The sequence below is a fragment of the Xyrauchen texanus genome, chromosome 32, assembly GCF_025860055.1.
Source record: "Xyrauchen texanus isolate HMW12.3.18 chromosome 32, RBS_HiC_50CHRs, whole genome shotgun sequence".
Lineage (NCBI taxonomy): Eukaryota > Metazoa > Chordata > Actinopteri > Cypriniformes > Catostomidae > Xyrauchen > Xyrauchen texanus.
The window spans coordinates 5,757,430-5,776,813 of NC_068307.1; the positions used below are offsets into that span (position 1 = coordinate 5,757,430).

General features: G+C 38.1%; 2 protein-coding genes across 4 annotated transcripts in view; both read left to right on the forward strand.

Moving 5' to 3' along the window:
* LOC127626160 (constitutive coactivator of PPAR-gamma-like protein 1 homolog) overlaps positions 1 to 2,309 on the forward strand; it is a 37,611-nt gene extending 35,302 nt beyond the window's left edge. For both annotated transcript variants that reach the window (XM_052101747.1, XM_052101748.1), the window contains exon 17: positions 567 to 2,309. In XM_052101747.1, coding sequence (XP_051957707.1) covers positions 567 to 854 — 288 coding nt within the window. In that variant the 3' untranslated portion in view covers positions 855 to 2,309. The remainder of the gene's footprint in view (positions 1 to 566) is intronic.
* A 2,236-nt stretch (positions 2,310 to 4,545) lies between these two features.
* The window catches only part of LOC127626271 (lysine-specific demethylase phf2-like), a 49,600-nt gene continuing 34,761 nt past the window's right edge, over positions 4,546 to 19,384 (forward strand). For both annotated transcript variants that reach the window (XM_052101946.1, XM_052101947.1), the window contains exons 1-2: positions 4,546 to 5,140; positions 17,914 to 17,999. In XM_052101946.1, coding sequence (XP_051957906.1) covers positions 5,043 to 5,140; positions 17,914 to 17,999 — 184 coding nt within the window. In that variant the 5' untranslated portion in view covers positions 4,546 to 5,042. The remainder of the gene's footprint in view (positions 5,141 to 17,913; positions 18,000 to 19,384) is intronic.

Sequence of the window (19,384 nt, forward strand, 5' to 3'; positions counted from 1 at the left end):
CCATCTCCCTCCAAAAAGTTATATTTAATTCCACTAGATGGCAGCAAGTACTAGATTAATTTTTTTTTCCTCTATCACCTTCCATCACAAAATGCTGATCTGAAATGTAGGAGGCGCTCTAACACATTTTTGCCCTAGTGAATGTTCTCGTCCATAGACATTCAGTCTAATTTTCAGTTCATGTACTACCCTCATTGTTTCATTGAATATCTCAGCCTCTGATTGGACTAGAAGCTCAATCTAGGTGTCATTAGAAAGCTGAGGTCCTCCTCTTTGTGATGTTGTATAACATTTAAGTTGTCGCTAACATGAATTCAAATGATTTGCTTAGCAATGTAAAAGCATTTGAACTTTTCAGAGATAACTATCAGCTAAACTTTCAAGCGAGTCCTAATATACCTGACTTAAGCATTCGGAGGTTTGATTATTTTAAGCGTAACTTTTTTTGTGACACAGCGCCCCCTTTTTGTCCCACCAGTGGTATATTCAGTTGTTCTGCCAACAGTATTTATTAACTGATATGGTTACTTAATTTCATTGATTTAAAAACAATTCCCTTTTAACAGAGCAAGCCTGCATTTGCTGCCTCAACCAATGAAGTGATAAAAGACAGAAAGAAGCCACATCTGACCTCAGAAGGGTCCGCGGCAGCCGAGAATGGCCTGGAGGAAAAAGAGGCAGAGCAGCTCAATGGGAACAAAGTGGAAAGCAGGGCTCCTAACCAACCTGAAAGTGCCTTTAGCAACGAATCTAAAATGTGCAATACAAATCCTCTTTTAAATGCACTAAATGTAGACGGTGAAGGCCACAGAAATGAAACTCTTGGGGCCGCTGTCTTAAAAACAGAAGAGTAAACCTATTTTTATAGAGAGGGTAAAGGTTGATGGAAAGGTTAAGGAATATTTTGAAGGATGGAAGGCCTACAGTTGGTGTACATTTTTTCCTCTCCGAAAGCTATAGATGAGGACTTCTGAGTTTTTTAAATCCCTCTTTGATGCCAGCGAGTTAAAACCACAAGTAATGAGCCAGAGGATTCCTCTCGGTAAAACATAGACAAGTATACAAGTTATATAGAGAATTTTACCAGTTTAATGTTGAAAGACATGGTTCGCCCTGGTGTTTCAGACTGGTTACATCAAAATTATTGTACTTTCACAATGAATTACAGAAACAGAAATACTCATTTTAATTTGCCTGTCTTTTAGTTTAGTAAGTTGAGATGCAGGTTTCCAGTACTTAATTAGCACCATATACTTGCCATTTTAAATGAGTTTGTATTGTCACAGTAAATGTTTTTTTTTTATTTTTGTTTTGAGAATGTACACATTTCTCATGTCATCCCTGTAAGTTAACTCGTGTTGTTTTGACATCAAGTTACTAGTGTTACCGCAACTTAAGTTCTGATGATTTCAATATGTCATACATTAGCGATATTGATAATATGTCTAGAAATGGTTAGAAAAATAATCACCAGTTGCAAATGATCTACTGGATGAACACCAATGTCTTTGTTTCCATGCTAGTAAATGCCATGCATAGGTGATCAAAGACCAATCTGGTTTCTTGAAACCAATGTAGAACATTAGTACAACTGTCCAGCTGAACTTTTTTGCATGGATCTCGATTAAGAAAAACAAAAGTGGTGTAGTTATAATGCATGTCCTATTTCTTCCTTCATTACAACTACTGTGCCCGTCGGCAAAAGTTAAAAAGGCAAATAATCAGTAATAGTTTTTTTTTTTTTTTTGTGATTTATTGAACTGTTGTATTTACTCAACAACAAAAAAAAACCTAGCCACTTTAAATATTGTTAATCCAGGTGTACACATCACTGTATACATTATTGTTCTCTGTTGCTGTTGTTTCTGCATTCTTACTAGAAAATCATCTGTGAAAAAACAAAATCTCTTCAAAAAATGTCTTTGAATATAACATGCTCCCCTTTTTCTTAGCTCAGAACAAGTCTGTGAAACATTTGATCCTCCTATTTTGAGTTTAGCCTAAGCAAGTAAACTTGTAATCATTTTGATGTTTACTTTAGTGTTTTCTGAACTTATCGTACTTCTAAACGAGAATCGTTACTTCATCTAATCCTGACGCTTTTCATTGCACATTAGTGATCAGAAATATGGTGTATCCCCCTCAGTCCCCTGCCGCAAGTCTAAGTAGGTTACCTTGATGTAAGTTGATCGGAGTTTCTGCCTAACTCATGGGTTGTAAAAGAATGAACTACTGTTGGATTTGAGTGATTGTTGATGGATTGTGGTGTGATGCTTTTGAAGGAAATTGGATGCAACTTACAATGCTTAATAAAAGTCTTTATTCTTTTAGAATAATTCTGTTTTTGTCTCTGTTTTTAAGGGGTGTGATGGTCTAAAACTGATTAAGAATGTTGCTGATTAGATATTATGGTGTTACTGTCAAGCCCCCTGCTGGAGAAGGTGTATTTAGTTGTAGATTTTAGTTTTTATCCATGAAAATATAGCAAAATTGTAGAAGTTTTGTAGAATGTATTTTTGCCCTTGACTTTCATCAATTATTAATATTATGCATCTCTTTCTTAGTTTAAGAAAAATCTGTATGACCCTAGAATGCATATGCAACCGTACACCACTAAAATGCATATGTGGGTCGAAAAAGACCCAGGTAAAATCTAGATACTTATTTTTTTCAAGGAAAATAAATGGTAATAATACAATTAATTTACATTCTTAAATGGTTGATATATTAAATTCTGAAGAGTTTCACACACATTGAAAATTAAGTAGGACTTTTGGATGACCGCACACACACACACAAAAAAAATCAGATAAAATGAAATATAAGTTAAGCTCAATCGACAGCATTTGTGGCATAATGTTGATTACCATAAAGATTTATTTTGACTCATCCCTCATTTTCTTTAAAAATTTTAAAAAAAAGCACAAACCTGGGTTACAGTGAGGCACTTACAATGAAAGTGAATGGGGCCAATCCATAAACAAATACTCATGTCACATAATGTATTAAACACTAAAACCCCAAAACAAAGATTTAAACAACTTTACAGCTCAAATAACACAAGTTTTAACTGAAGAATTAATGTCTAAAATGATAAGCTTCACATTTGTTTAAAATGCAAAAATGAGCTCCATTCACATCCATTGTAAATGCCTGATTGTAACCTTGATTTTTATTTAAAGAAAAAAAAGAGACCAAATAATTGTTTGTGGTTATCAGCATTATGCCACAAATGCTGTCGACTGAGCTTAACTTGTATTGAACCCGGAATATTCCTTTTAACTAAATAAATATGTAAAAAAAAGTTACGTTTTATTAATTTTATTTTGTTACAAATTACACAATTCAAGTTGAAGCAATTTGTTCTGAAATTCAAATGCTTTTATCCTAAAAAAAAAAAAAATAGGATAATATATATATATTATTTATTTATATTTGAGACTCCATAAAAAGATCAGCAGTTACAGAAGTACTCAAACCAGCCCATCTGGTACCAACAATCATCCATGCGATTATCTAATCAGCCAATCGTGTGGCAGCAGTGCATAAAATCATGCAGATATGGGTCAGGAGCTTCAGTTAATGTTCACATCAACCGTCAGAATGGGGAAACATTTTGATCTCAGAGATTTGGACCGTGGCATGATTGTTGGATCCAGACGGGCTGGTTTGAGTATTTCTGTAACTGTTGATCTCCTGGGATTTTCACACACGACAGTATCTAGAATTTACTCTCTATGGTGCCAAAAACAAAAAACTTCCAGTGAGCGGCAGTTCTGAGAACTTAAATACCTTGTTGATGAGAGAGGTCAACAGAGAATGGCCAGACTGGTTTGAACTGACAAAGTCTAGGGTAACTCAGATAACAACTCTGTACAATTGTGGTGAGAAGAATATCATCTCAGAATGCTTTTGATGCGGGTTGGCACTGTTTTGGCGGCAGGATGGGGACCTGCACTTTATTAGGCAGGTGGTTTTAATGTTGTGGCTGATTGGTGTATTTACAAAGAATTGTATTATAACATTGTATAATGACAACATATTACTCTATGTAGCTATATTTGGACCAATACTTGTGCGATTATCATTGTGCCCTTGCCGTGACCTAGGCATCTAACCTTAGGTTCTACATAGGGACTGTCCCTGTAGCAATAGTTGAAATGCCATGCACTTTGGACAAAAGCATTGGCTGAATGACAACTTACTATACTTTCATAACACACATATTTATTAGGACATGGCATTTAACATATATTTAATTACATATCAAATGGAATCTGAAAACAATCCAGGTATTACAAGAGTAACACCAGTGTTAAATGCACTCAAAACTGAATGTAAAAAAATTAAGTCAGTTCATATGTTCAAAGACACATTAATTATAGTCAAAACACAGACTCACATATGCACTCCAGAGTTAAACTTTTTAAATAGACTACGTATTTTGCCCGCTTTTAGTTCCTAGCATCCTGTTATATAATTTAGCTATGATTATTTCACATCAGGTCACATTTTAAGCATCTCTGATGCTCTCCTTTTAATCCACACACTTCTATGTCATACAACTGAATAAGACCGTATTAACGGGTTATGTGTCTCCGCTGCAGCTGCTTCGACGGTTGGCTGGAGATCCCTGGCGGTGGAGATCTCGTGTTTCTACCGTCCCGCGAAACCCTGAGAAGCAGCCACAGCGTTTAATGAGCTCCATTCATCTGGACCAGCATGACCGAGGCGATTTTTTTCTCGTGTAGTAGATTGACGTAACATCATGACAATGAAAGGATGCATTTTCGGACGCTTTATGAAAGTCTCAATGCTTGTATAGTCACCAGGGGGCATGCACACGTCAGTGCAGCGCGGGGAAACATTGTAACATTCCAACCTTTTGTAACATTGTAACATCGGATCGGGGAAACGCGTTTGAATGGAACTCGATGTCCAGCGGCACTAGCAGCAGCTCGTCTCGCAATCGTTTGTTTTGCGGGAGGGTTCTGCTGCTCCCCCCATCCATCTCTCCGACTGTTGTTGTGAATTGATCTAACATGGCGACTGTACCCGTGTATTGCATCTGCAGATTACCGTACGACGTAACCCAGTTTATGATTGAATGCGACGCCTGCAAAGACTGGTTTCACGGCAGGTAAGCGCAATATTTTGTTGAAGTATTTAAAGTGTTGGTTTGTATGGATGCGTTTCGCTCGCGTCCGCCCTACTTGCACATTTCGGTGGCTACATTTGCATTGCCCTAAAGAGCGAGGGCCGCTTGAAGAAGAAGGCGGAGTTATATTTAGCTGTCTCGGTTGACACATTTTTGTGGACTGTACAAAAAAAAAGTCAATTGTAATGCCATATTTCTATGTTTTTTCAACGATCTGCGATCAATCCGCGTGCATTGCGCGCTTTGGTTGAGTGTCGGAGTGTTACGCCGTTGTTGTCGGAGTAGCGAGCCGCGGGTGTCTGCGATCCCGAATGGATACATTTTTACCGAATTTTAAGTCTCTAATGCGTTGTAATCATCCAAATTGTGTCCTACATGAGTGTTTTAACTAACAGGGTCTAAAATACTGTTCGTGTCCACTCTGGACTTGTATAGAGATACGTGGACGTACAAGAATAATAGGTTGCATATGATCCAGACATTGCAGATTGTGAGCTGCTCTGCACATTTGACCATGTATGACATCTACCCATTATCATAGACTGTGTTCAGCATGATCAAGGCCAATAAGTTGAGTTTTATTCACTGTAGGGTGCCGTTTAGGTGCTCTGGGACATCACTGACAGCAGCATGTAGTCATAGCAAATCAGTGTATCCCGATGCGAGAATGGAAGTCGCTTAACAGTGTTATTTTTCGAATTCTGAATTTCTCCTGTCAGTTATTTGCGTTGTGAAATTAACCGAATATTCTGAGAGCAAATGTATTTGAAAATTCCATTTCGTAGATGTAAACAAAGAACAAGCTTTCCAGTTCGCTGACTGAGACATTTACGCGCGTTTAATTTTAACCCTTCCACGTTCTGAGTGATGTTTAAAATTCAGACGTTGCTTTCGTTTACTCGCAAAAATTAGATAGTTTGTTAAGGAAATAAACACGTTGTGGTACTAAAATACAGATGGTTACACTTGGTTAAACTGGCAAAAGGCGTCATTGACAGAATAGTCTGATCTCATTGTCGTTTTCTAAATAAAATGTTGCTGACTGCATATTAAATTGTGTTTTTAATGTAAGAGAAAGTGTTTAAAATCACACTGATGTACCTGTTTCCGCTGAAGGGGTTAAACTGATTGAGCTTTACCGCCCTCAGTGATTTTAAACCTCAGTGACCTCTGTAGAGAGGTAAGGGGGAGATGATTCAATGAGATCACATGAATGGATAAAAAAATTATATTTTATAGTATTACTAGAAATGTAAGCACAAAAGTGACGTTTTATTTAGCTATTTACTACCTTATTATTATTATTATTATTTGTTTTTAATAAAAAAACATTTTAAATAAAAATTCTGTATTGACATATCTATACAGACACTACTTTGTATTTCATTGTTGTTACAATATTGTTATAATCATGAACTCTGTTGCTACTTTTCTTGTTGTTTCAGAAAATGAAATGGTTACATTCTGTCTTATCCATCAAGTGCATACTGTTAGTTACAAGCGTTGATAGATGTGCCGCAGTTTTTAGACAATTTTATATATCAATAATTTCCTCTGCTAAGCAGCTCCATGCATAATGTGTGCATACAGAGCTCCACAGAACTGCAACATCTGTCATTTACGAAGTTATACACATCCCTCGCTCCTTGCATATGCGTATGTGTATGAAATATTTAGATGATGCTTTCAGCTACCAATAATTAAGTAGAACTCTCGTCTCTGTTGTCGTTTCAGCAGTTTACCCCCCAAAATCAACACACAGGCTTGCAGATAAGCCGTTTTAATGGCTGGCATCACGTGGTCACTTTTGATTCTCTTGACTTTGGGTGACTCTGTAACTCTCAGGTTTAAACTCACTTTTACCCCCTAGATGACCTGGGATCCGAACTAGAATACTGCTAGTGGATTTTTACACAATGCTACCCTTCACAAGGGCCACATTAATACATGGGCTTACCTGGGCTTAAAGGAATAGTTCACCTTAAAGGGGTCATGACATGAGAAACCAAATTTGCCTTGATCTTTTGGTATATAAGAGGTCTTTGTATCATTAAAACGTCCTGCAAGTTTAATATTTTAAGACGTCCTCCCCATTCTAAACGAATCATTTATTTAATCAAGCTCAAAATACAGCTCGTTCTGGATTCATGGTTAGAAGTGACGTGTCGGTTAGAAGTGACGTAACAGCGTTTGCATATGACCGCCTCCAGCACAACATAACTACGCTATAAGCGCAAGACAACTACGCTCATTTCAGTATCGCCGTGCGCCTCACAAGTGTTCAGTCGATGGACAGCGAGCTCTGACAGAGACTACTTGTGCACAGGAAAATTACGATGCCACACAGATGTGCTGTTCCTGGCTGTGGTCAAACAAAACCTCTGAATAAGCTGCCGAAAGATCCAGACGTCAGGGAAAAATGGATGCAGTTTATTTTTTGCGGACTGACCCAGTCACGGCAGTGTTAACTTAAGCGTTTGTTCTGTACATTTTAAGGATGACTGTTTTGAGAACAAATCTCAATATGATGCTGGCTTTGCCAGAAAACTGTTGCTCAAAGATAAGTCCGTGCCGACTATTCTGGGAACAACGACGACGCTAAACTGTAAGTAATCTATTTTAAACTTTAAACTACTTTTTAAAGCGCAATTTCATTCATTATGAATAATCACAGTGTTTTTACTTAGTTTACTTGCATATTGTTCTGGCTGGGGGCGTCAATAATTGATACATAGGCACTGACGTTAGCCAATCATAACAGTGGGCGTTAACACTGAAGTCTTAAATGGAAAACGCCCCCAAAACAGACTGTTTGAATCAGAGGATGAGAAACAGGGTGGGAAAAGGTCATAAATCACTAGATTTTAAAAGTTTTTCTTAAAAAAAAATATATTAATACTATAATTGCACCTAAGGGAACATAATAATACAATAAAAAAAACCATGTCATGACCCCTTTAAATGACAATTCTTTCATCATTTACTCACTCTTAGTCCATCATAGATGTGAATGACTTTCTTTATTTTGCCATACACAAACTAAGATTTTTAGAAGAATATCTCAGCTCTGTAGATCCATACAATGCAAGTGAATGGTGGACAGAACTTAGAACTCAACTCATTTGTTTTGTAGACAGCAGTTTACCCACATGTACAACAACACAACCCACACACATTGACTTACATTATAATGAGCCATTCAATCTCATGGTCACTGCAGGGATAAAAGAAGTTCTATATCTATTTGTTTTACAGAAAGAGAGTTTAAATCTCCGACCATCACAGTGGTTTGTAAAGTTGTGTAATATTACTTAAGTAAGATCAATATTACTTAATCTTATTACACATTTGAACTATATTACTCTACTTACCCATATTCCTTACATTAAGATTTCTGTTCCAGCAAGTAATGGGAAAGGTTTTATCGAATCTGTCTTAACAAGTGTAAAACATTTTCATAATAGAGACATCCATATTAAGTTTCCTCAGAAAATACCTGCGCTTTTGCCTGTTTTGTCATCGAGTACTATATCGTAAATTTTAGTATTGCTTGACCACCTCTACATTCTGTCCATTTATGACAGCAGGCACAACAGGTGCCAGGTTCTTACGGAAATCGATGGACATCTCTTTTATTTTAGAAACTTTGATATTTAAAAATGAAGTATCGCACCATTGAATTAAATTATCTACCACTGGACCACGACTACCATCTAACTCATGGAGGAGAGACACAATTACTGAATCATCTGCAAATTTAGTGATGTGTCTCCCCTCAAAGTTACTCCGACAGTCATCGGTATAAAAGGAAAAACGAGGGGACAGAACACAACTCTGTGGCGAGCCAGTGGAAGATAACAATGAATTTGACAGTGCGCCATTATCTTGTACTATTTCAGGTCTATAAAAAAAACAACCAACCAACACACATTTTTTAAATCCAAATGAAATTTATCAGTAAGTTTTCTTGCTAGTATATGGGGCTGAATACAATTAAAAGGAGAAGAAAAATCTATAAAAAGCAAGCGTACAGTACATGATTTTTTGTCCCTTCCAGGTGCCTAAATAAGTAAGTGCCACCGGCTTGTAATCCAGCAACTGGAACTACTATGGAATCTTTCCAAAGACAAGGGACTTGTCTTTGAAGCTCTCTAAAGTCTAGAGAGCTTTAGTGATTTATTGAAAACAAATGAATACATTTCGAAAACTGCTCTGTGCAGTTCCTCAGCAGTCTGCCACCAATAAGATCAGGGCCTAGGCTCTTAACCTTAACCTGAATAAAACATTTCTGAACATAAGCTGTATTGATTTGAAATTGGACAGAAGTGTCTGGAATCACTGAATTCCCATTATAATCAGAAAATTCAGATGTATGATCCTGAGTGTCAAATCGAGTATAAAATAAGTGAAAATCAACTGCTAGTTCATGACCGAGTTTCGCTCCTAAATCAATAATTTTAGTCTTCTGTTTGGTACCAATGATAGACTTCACTGTATAAAATAAGTATTCCTTACATTAATTACATTTTTGACACGTTTAGTGATCCATGGCTTTGGTATTCGGAAATACTATACAAGGTTTCATTTGAATGTCCAAGTCTTCACAAAATACAATATAAGCAGTCACTGTCTCTGTGAGATCGTCCAAACCAGTACATACAGACTTGAACATTTCCCAATGGTACAATCAAAACATCCCATCAAGCCTTGAATCGACTCATCAGTACACACAGGACCTAACCTTTTCACTGTTTTTCCCCTTTTCAAAACAGGGTTGTAATCAGGAACAGGTAAACAGCATAATGATCAGACATGACCTGAGGGGCTTTTAAAGATGACATATATGTCCCTTTAATGGACCCTTAACAGAGATCCAAGCACTTTCCATGTCTAGTTGGACAGTATTGATAAAAGTGGCAGAGTGATTTCTCCATGTTACAGTGATTAAAATCTTCCATCACAATATAAGTTGCATCAGGTGAAATACTCTGCAGGCGATGCACCGCTTTGCATAAAATGTCAGATGCATTCTTCACATTAGCCTTTGGGTGGATGTAAATTACAGAAAAGAATATTTGTGGAAACTCCCGGGGCAAGTAAAAGGGACGAAGTGATACCGACATCAATTAAATGTCAGGACCACACACAGATTCCTTCAAAATCACAGACTCGCATCAACGTTCGTTAACATACATAAACCTCTACCAAGAACTGCCCAGTCACAAAGGCGTCTCTGTCCATCTGCACTGGGACACCAAAGCCATCGATTTCGAGATCAGAGTCTATCATGCTCTTTGAGCCAGGTCTCAGTCAAAGAAATAACACACGCATTCCTATGTTTGCTTGTAGATCATCCACTTTATTTCGGAGAGACTGAACGTTAGCTAGAATTATTGAATTGAATGGAATGTGATTTAATCATTGTTTAAGCAGTCTGTGCCCCACTGCCACACCTTCTTTATACTTTTCCTCCTCAACATCTGACTGGTAGTAAATTCTGTGCCCGCATAAGAAAGGTCTGACCTTTACATTTCCAAAGGCAAGTCGACGGTTTGATCCAGCGCTCCATGATCAAGATCAAGATATGCCATTAGAAAGTCCCGGCTGTCCTGGAGATACTCTCCATTCCCACACTGTCCTCTCGCAATATGCCCAAGGAGTAGCAAAATATCAAATCAAATCAAATCACTTTATTGTCACACTACCATGTACACAAGTGCAACAGTAGGTGAAATTCTTGTGTGCAGTTCCGAGCAACATAGCAGTCATGACAGTGACGAGACATATACCAATTACAATAAACAACATACTTACACAAAACAATTTACATATCAAATGTACACATACTTACAGAACACAATAATTATATACAATGTACAGTAAACAATATACAATACAATAAGTAAGGAGTATATGATATATATATATATATATATATATATATATATATATATATATATATATATATATATATATATATATATATATATATATATATATATATATGAAGTAGTATATTGAGGAGAATATGTTGACAGTCCAGTGTGAGAAATAAGATTAATAAAGTGCAGTGCTAATTATTGATCCTGATAGATCAAGTGTTCAAAAGTCTGATTGCTTGGGGGAAGAAGCTGTCATGTAGTCGGCTGGTGCGGGTCCTGATGCTGCGATACTGCCTGCCTGATGGTAGCAGTGAGAACAGACCATGACTCGGGTGGCTGGAGTCTCTGATGATCCTCCGAGCTTTTTTCACACACCGCCTGGTATATATGTCCTGGAGGGAGGGAAGCTCACCTCCGATGATGTTTCTGGCAGTTCGCACCACCCTTTGCAGGGCTTTGCAGTTGTGGCCGGTGCTATTGCCGTACCAGGCGGTGATGCAGCCAGTCAGGATGCTCTCTACAGTGCTGGTGTAGAACCGTGTGAGGATGTGGTGGTTCATTCCAAACTTCCTCAGCCGTCTCAGGAAGAAGAGGTGCTGGTGAGCCTTCTTCACAAGGGCCTCAGTGTGGACGGACCATGTGAGTTCCTCAGTAATGTGGACACCGAGGAACTTGAAACTGCTGACTCTCTCTACCGGTGCTCCATTGATGGTGATGCACCATCAAATAGCTATCAAACTTGCATTATATCATGATGGCTCAACGTAAAAAGTAAAAAACAAAAAAACAAAGGAGTAACACTAATAAATAAACAAACAATTGATGAGCAATCATCCAAACGTTAGAATGTCCAAAAAGCACATAAAGGCAGCATAAAATAATCCATTTAACTCCAGCGATTAAATCCATAACATCAGAAGCAATATGATGATAGGTGTGGGCGAGAAACAGATCAATATTCCACCTTTTTTTTTTACAGCCCTGTGCTTTAGCCACTATGCCACTGACATCTTTGAATAATTTTATTTCTTAGTAGCATAGCCTTATGAAATAGAATATTAACTAGATCTACTACTATGTTATTACAAGTACCATTTGTTATAAATGTAAACAGTTTTTCTATGACATCACACTATTTCAATTGAAAACAGCCATGTTGTTGTAATGATTCTTGCTAACATACTGGCCGAAGAACAGAAATAGAAGCGTTTTTTTTTAACACTGCTGTCTGCAACACACCTCCAAATCCTGACCACATGCTTCTGTTTGTGATGGTGGGCGGGTTTGGCTCTTCAGGTGGTAGGCTAATGAATGACATAATCTTCTCTCACAGGGCAGGATGCCAGCTACAGGTGGCGCATCAGATCCTAAATGAGATTTGTTCCATTAGCGATAAGACAGAGCAGCTTTGTCATATTGTGCCAGCTTATTTAATAAGTTATAAGGATATCGAAACTGCACCTGCTTCTGGGATGCATTTACAGTTTTTGAAATTTTAGGAGGGAATAACTTAGAGCTGAGGTAAATGACTTTGTTGTTTTTGGTTTTATTTATGGGTGTCAGAATTACATTGGTTGATGAATAATAAATACAAATCTCAGCGCATAACTAAAATGTGTTACTGCATTGATTGCTACTGTACTACAAACATCCAAAAATATGCTTGCAAAATATTATTGATTGATATGTTTATTGAATGTTTGTTTAATTGTACAGTTTTTGTTTATTAGTACTTACCAGCAAACCCAAGCTGTAACTGAATCTGTCATTGAAGTGTTTTTTTTATTAAATTATAAAATAGTAAGATACAGTAACAGCACTGGCCCTATGGGTGCAAGTTATGGTTCCATCAACTTTCCCGAAAATCTTTAGGAATATTGTTGAGTCTTCTGCCATTGCGGATTTTAACTAGATGCTTTCTTAGTAGTGACTATTTCCAGAAAGCTGTTTTGAGGTTTTCTCTTCAGGATGATCAACTTAAAAATGAAAGTTCTGTAATTATTTACTCACCCTCCTGTTGTTCAAAACCCGTATTACTTTCTTGGTTCCGTGTTAAGGCCCGGGTATACTGTATATAAGGCCTGGTCGACTGTGTTGCCTTTCAAAGTATGCTCTTTTGACTGCGAGTGAATACAAACGTTTTCGATGCATGTGCACTACGACTGCTTTGTGATTAGAGGAGACCGATATATCGGTTTTACCATTTAATCGGTGCAGATGTTTTTTTTTATTCATCAGTGTTCCTCTGTGGCTGGCTGCCACATAAGGATTGTACTGTTAGAACATCTTGGTTCTACAGTATAACAGTATCCTTTTAAAGATGAAAAATCTATCATCACTTTAATGCATGTTTTGTTATTTTGATTAGATAACCAAGTGTTGTTAATTGATGCGAGAGCATGCAAAGAAAAATTTGACTGATATATTGATATGGAAACGTGCCCCTTCAGCAAATACATCGCAATCTCCAACTTAATATCTTGTGAATAATTAGATCGAAAATACTTAATGATAGAGCACTGTAATGGAGTTAATTCTCAAAAATTTCAAATAAGAGTCCCCGATGTGTTTGGGGCTTGTTCATAGTAAAGATCCCATGTTATGCACCAAATCGTATTTTTTATTTTTTTAAACTACCGACCGATTAATCGGTTATCAGCCTTTTCCACCACCATAGTTATTGTATCAGCACAATCCACTATCGTTTGACCTCTATTTGTTAGACTCTTTTACTTCAGTCAATGGCAGGCCCATGTGTTGTCGATGCATACAGACGAGGACTGTCTGCATGTCGAGAAAATCTGGGTTGCACGCTGATAGTGTTGATGAAGAAATTTACACAGCCATTGTGTGTCACAAATAGGGTTGCAACGGTATGATAACCGTCTCAGAAAATATCACGTTTCACGGTAGTACACAATTACAATTATCAGTGAAAACAGAAGGGTTATTTTATTTATCTATTTATTTTTGAGCAAACGCTTTATTATAATTGAAACTTGAAACCATTTATTTTATTGAACTATGTGTAAAAAAAAAAAAGTCTCCAAATAAAATAAATTGAATAAATAAGAAAGATAACAGAATTATAATAAACAGAATTATAAACATGATAAAAAAATATCATGTAACTATAACATGTTATATAACTAAAGCATGTTAGCATAGCATGTTAAATGAACTACTAAATGAAAAATAACATCAGCTGTGTGAGCTTTTGAAGTAATGTCCTGTGATTATTAACAGTTAACATATACTGCTCCTGTCTGTACCTTTAACTCAGTGCTTCTCAACTGGTTTTGCTTCAGGACAGATTTTACATTGGAAATCAAGTGTCGACCTGCCATAGATTTAACACAACCTGTATTTAATGTATCCTGGGTTGCATTTCCTTTTATGTTGCATAGTTTTGATCATGGTTTTCCAGTACAAGGACATGCATCAAGTGACAATATTTTTGTTGTTGATGTCAAAATCTACAGCAAGTTTTCTCTCCCCCCTTTTAAAAATTGAAGAGCATATTTACTTATATGGGCCCATTATTATCCCGTTTGTTACCTAATATAAAATATTTATTCACATATTACACAGAAGGATAGGCTCCTTGTTACCATGGTCAGTGTGCTAGTCTTAAATAATAGTAATAATAATAATAAATTAATGTATTTATGAAAAATAAATACTAGCTGAAACACATCTTGAAACTTTAACTACAACTGCCACTGTTGATATAAAATGAGGTCTAATAGATTCTACTTTAGATTATTTCAAATGAAACTGAAACATTTTATCAAAATATAACAGTTACTTTTACTCATGTAAAATCCTGAAACAAATTTGTATAGGTGATGGTGTGTAATTTTTTATCAATTATTATTTTTTGGCGCTTAGCACAGTGTTGCTCTTTTCCTCAGTGCTGTTTGGCATGTCAGGGCTGCTACTGTTTGAGAGGGTCTAATTGAAAATCTCCGTAACACTTTAAACTAGAAAAGTCTCGCTAGAATTGAAATTGGTCACAGTTTTGATGTCTGCGCTCCGCAATATCAAGTGAAGCCCAGTTGTTGAACGCGCGCGCCCGAGAGAAGAGGTATGGGAAGCCATACAAACCAAAAGTGGGACGAGACAGCGGGGGTTTAAGGTGCGTACACACTGCCAGCGACATCGCGCGCGACAGCGACTCAATACCATTCATTTTCAATGCGAGCACAGCGACTTCCGGCGACACGAGCTGTCGCGACCGTTGGCGCTAGATGTAGGCGTGTCCAGCGACGCGACAAAGTTGAAAAAGTTCAACTTTGGGCGACTAACGAAGCGACAGCCAATAGGAGAGAAGGCAGGAGAGCTCACGTGATCCTTTCTCTCTCTCTCAGCTCCTGCAGTAGCGGAAAGGTGGATGAAAGGCTAATTCTTGCTGTTAGAAATTTTCCAGTGCTCTATGATATGTCTCTTCCCACGTACAAGGACATTTTTAAGAAAAATACTGCGTGGAAAGGTGTATCTGAGATCGCGGGATTTTATGGACCCAGACAGACCGGCGTTTGCATTTTAGCCGCAGATAAACAGCCGCTATGGCAAACAGCACGCCTTGTTTCTCATTCATCTTTGATATAAAGCATTTTATGTACTGATTCCATTTATATTTAGTCTTTTCCCTCCAAAATGTTTGTTTTTAGTGGCAAGAAAAGAGATTCGCTGTCAACAGCAATGGAGTGGCATCCGTGAATGTCATTTATAAACGTTACTAGGCAACCAGTAGTGGGAACACCCACTAGCGACTTCACCGCCAGCCACTGGCGACCTGCAGCGATAAAGTCGCTGGCAGTGTGTACGCACCTTTACACTACAGAGCTCGCGCCGCGCTGACATGTCATCTGCGTGGTTCAATGGTCCGAGCCGCGCGGCCGATTCGTCAGCGCAGCGCAAACCATACATGCAAATAAATGTACAATAAAGAAACCCCTCCTTCCTTACAAGTTCGCGCCGCGCGAAAGTGCAGATGAGCAGTCTTTGGCTGTTTGTGAGATTATCATTAAATCTGCCTCGGCAGTACTAAATAGTCGATCACTAGGGCGGCCGCTGAAATATCTTCAATGGGAGAAGTTACCATGGCATTGTTATTTCCCTGCTGTCCGCGACCCAGTCCAACTAGACCAGTTGAGAAACACTGCTTTAACTCACAAACACACACACACACTCATGTCAAACCCCCTCGCTTCTCTCTGACATCTGCTGCATGTGTGTGTGTGTGTGTGGCGCAAGTTGACGAGTCTGGCAGACAGTCGAGAAGGATGATGCGCACGCGCATGTGAGATTCTCCGTCCGGTTGCATTTTTTTCTCAATACTGTAGATAAGCAAATGTACATGGTATGATAACCGTCAATTTTCAAACCGTGAAACCGGTATACCGCTAGCCACAAAATAAAAAAATGGCACTCCATGGCAAAAAGGTTGCCGACCCCTGCAATGATCTTTCAACAGGCCATTTAGTATTTAATGTGATTTACTGGGAGACAAGTGATGAATCGATAAAGGATTGGCCCCATAAGGACAATATGTAGATACATGTGATGGGAATTAGTGGATGAGAGGTGTAAAACATTAAAAAGTGTATTTTACTGCTAATTCTGATGCACAAGTGGATGATTTTACCCATTACACCCACATGCATATGTTGTTGTTCTGAGGCTCAGTAAAACTTGGCTCCTGACACCACCCACCATCTGAGTGGACAGTATTTGTGACGCAAGGCTTCATGTAGTTGTTATACCAAGCTAGAGGAAAGCCCAAAAGAGATAACTCTTAATTCAGTATTCCCTCAGAACCATTATATCTCCCCTAATGGCAGAAATGTAATTTGGTTACATTGGGTTTGTGTTAGGGCATTGGTTTTGCTTCAGAACCCAGATATTACATCAGACGACCCAACAAAGTACTAAATTTTTTTATTGTACAAATCTAAATGTAAGCATGTGCTTAAAACCTTGAAATGTATGTGCTTTAACTGTTTTGTAGGAAGTGTTTTCTCTTTGCTTTTTGTTTCTCCCCTTTTTCTCCCAATTTGGAATGCCCAATTCCCAATGTGCTCTTAAGTCCTTGTGGTGGCGTAGTGACTCGCCTCAATCCAGGTGGCGGATGACGAATCTCCTCCGCATCGGAGACTGTCAATCCATGCATCTTATCACATGGCTTGTAGAGCACGTAACCGCGGAGATATAGCGCCTGTGGAGGCTTCCCGCTATTCTCCGCGGCATCCACACTCAACTCACCACGCACCCCACTGAGAGCAAACCACATTATAGTGACCACGAGGAGGTTACCCCATGTGACTACTACCCTCCCTAGCAACCGGGCCAATTTGGTTCCTTAGGAGACCCGGCTGGAGTCACTCAGCCGGGTCACAACATGAAAATCAAGATCAAGCGAGCTTTTGCCCTTCTGCTCCACGGGAGGTTTCTGTCCTCCCTGAGCTCGCCTTAGGACACCTGCGTTACCGTTTGACAGGATTTGAACTAGCGAACTCCAGGGGTGGTAGCCAGCATTTTACCACTGAGTTACCCAGGCCCCCTATTCTCTTTGCTTTTAAAAGTTGAAGGCTTATTAATTTTCCTGTTCAAATATGCATTTAGCACTGTTTTTATAATACCCATTTTTGGATTAGGTACCACTGGTATAGGGGATTGTATGAAATAAGAAACACTATTAGCACTGCAGATGGGGTGACACAAATGCATATATTGCGGATTTGTTTTTCCCCAAAAATTATGAAATATATTGATATTTTGTTTGCCCTGACTCAGTGCTGTTTAATAATTTTGCAATTATTTGAGAAATAAATGGATGCATAATCGGATTCCATGTTTGTTGTGTTACAGCTGTGTGGAAGTGGATGAAGATGAAGCACCAGACATTGACATCTATCACTGTCCAAACTGTGAAAAGACTCACGGCAAATCCACCTGTGAGTATCTTTCTTTGCTAATCTGAATGGAAGAAAGGAAGTTTTAGATTCACTACCAGTCAAAAGTTTGGACACACCTAATCATTTTATATTATTACTATTTTTCAAAAACAAAAAAATGTAACAAATCAAAACAATCTTGAATAGAGATAGACAATATATCGTTTTTAACCGATTAATCGGTGCAGATAGTTGCTTTATGAAACTTTCGGGTATCTTATATTTCGGCAAAAATCTACGGTAAATATATTTTTAATTCCTCTGTGTTCCTCTAACCCAAGGGTGGGGAACGTCACGCCTCAGGGCCATATAAGGCCCGCGAGACCATTTGAGAAATTATTTGAAAAGTATAAAATGGCCTTGATTCAATTAACCTGAAAAAAACATTATTTCAAATAATGTTTAAAAATAATTCTAAATGATAACAACACCAGTGGCGAATTCTCAGGGCCAGCAAAGCCTTCTATTTTTAATCGCTTTCCACTCTTAATTAATCTACAAACATATAGAGAAAAACAAAAAGTTTATCCTGTCAGAATTTATTCCTTGATGCTTACAAGCAAAGTGTGAAAACTGTTTCACAAATCGCATGCCCGAAGCAGCGCGTGAGCTTGAGCTCCTCCCCGTCAGGCCTTCAGAATTTCCACAGAATCCCTCAACAGTGCAAATGAATGAGTAACTAAAGTCAAATTGTCAGATTCATCAGCCAATCAGATTGATTTATTTGTTCTTGGTGGGTGTGATCTTTAGGATATGTCCCGGTCAAGGCCGTCTAGCTGGCCTTGAGTGACGCAATCGTGCATTAAGTGATGTAATTTGAAAGCGAAGTGTGCGAGATTGTCATAACTGCCACTATCGCCATTGAGAAAAAGATCCTTATGGATTTAAAAACGCAAGATGTTCTGCATGATCGTGCGATTGATTAATTATACAGGAAGGGAGGACTGATTTTCACTTCATGTAAATTGGTATGTGCTTTTTGCATTGTTATAGCAACATCAGGAGTTTTGTAAGTGTAATGAGAGTCAAACCCCTGCTAAGCTAACAGGGGCGTTGCAGTTTTACTCTCTTAAAAGTAATCTTCTGAATATCGGGGAATGGATTGCATTTATGATTGGAAATATCAAGTAGGAATATCCCACATCCAACTTGAATGGAACGCAGTATACCCTGTATACCAGTATACGTGTACCCTGACAAAACTAAATTTATCGCAAACATTATTAGATAGATTTTTTCCAGGTATTAAAGACCTCCTTGTTAGATTCATATGAAAAATTATGATTTTTGAATGTCTGTTCGGAAGATTTCACAAACCAGTCATGCTGCAGTTAAAATTAGGCTTGCTTGAGCATTAAGTGTCATTTCAAGTTTCAAGGCTTTCG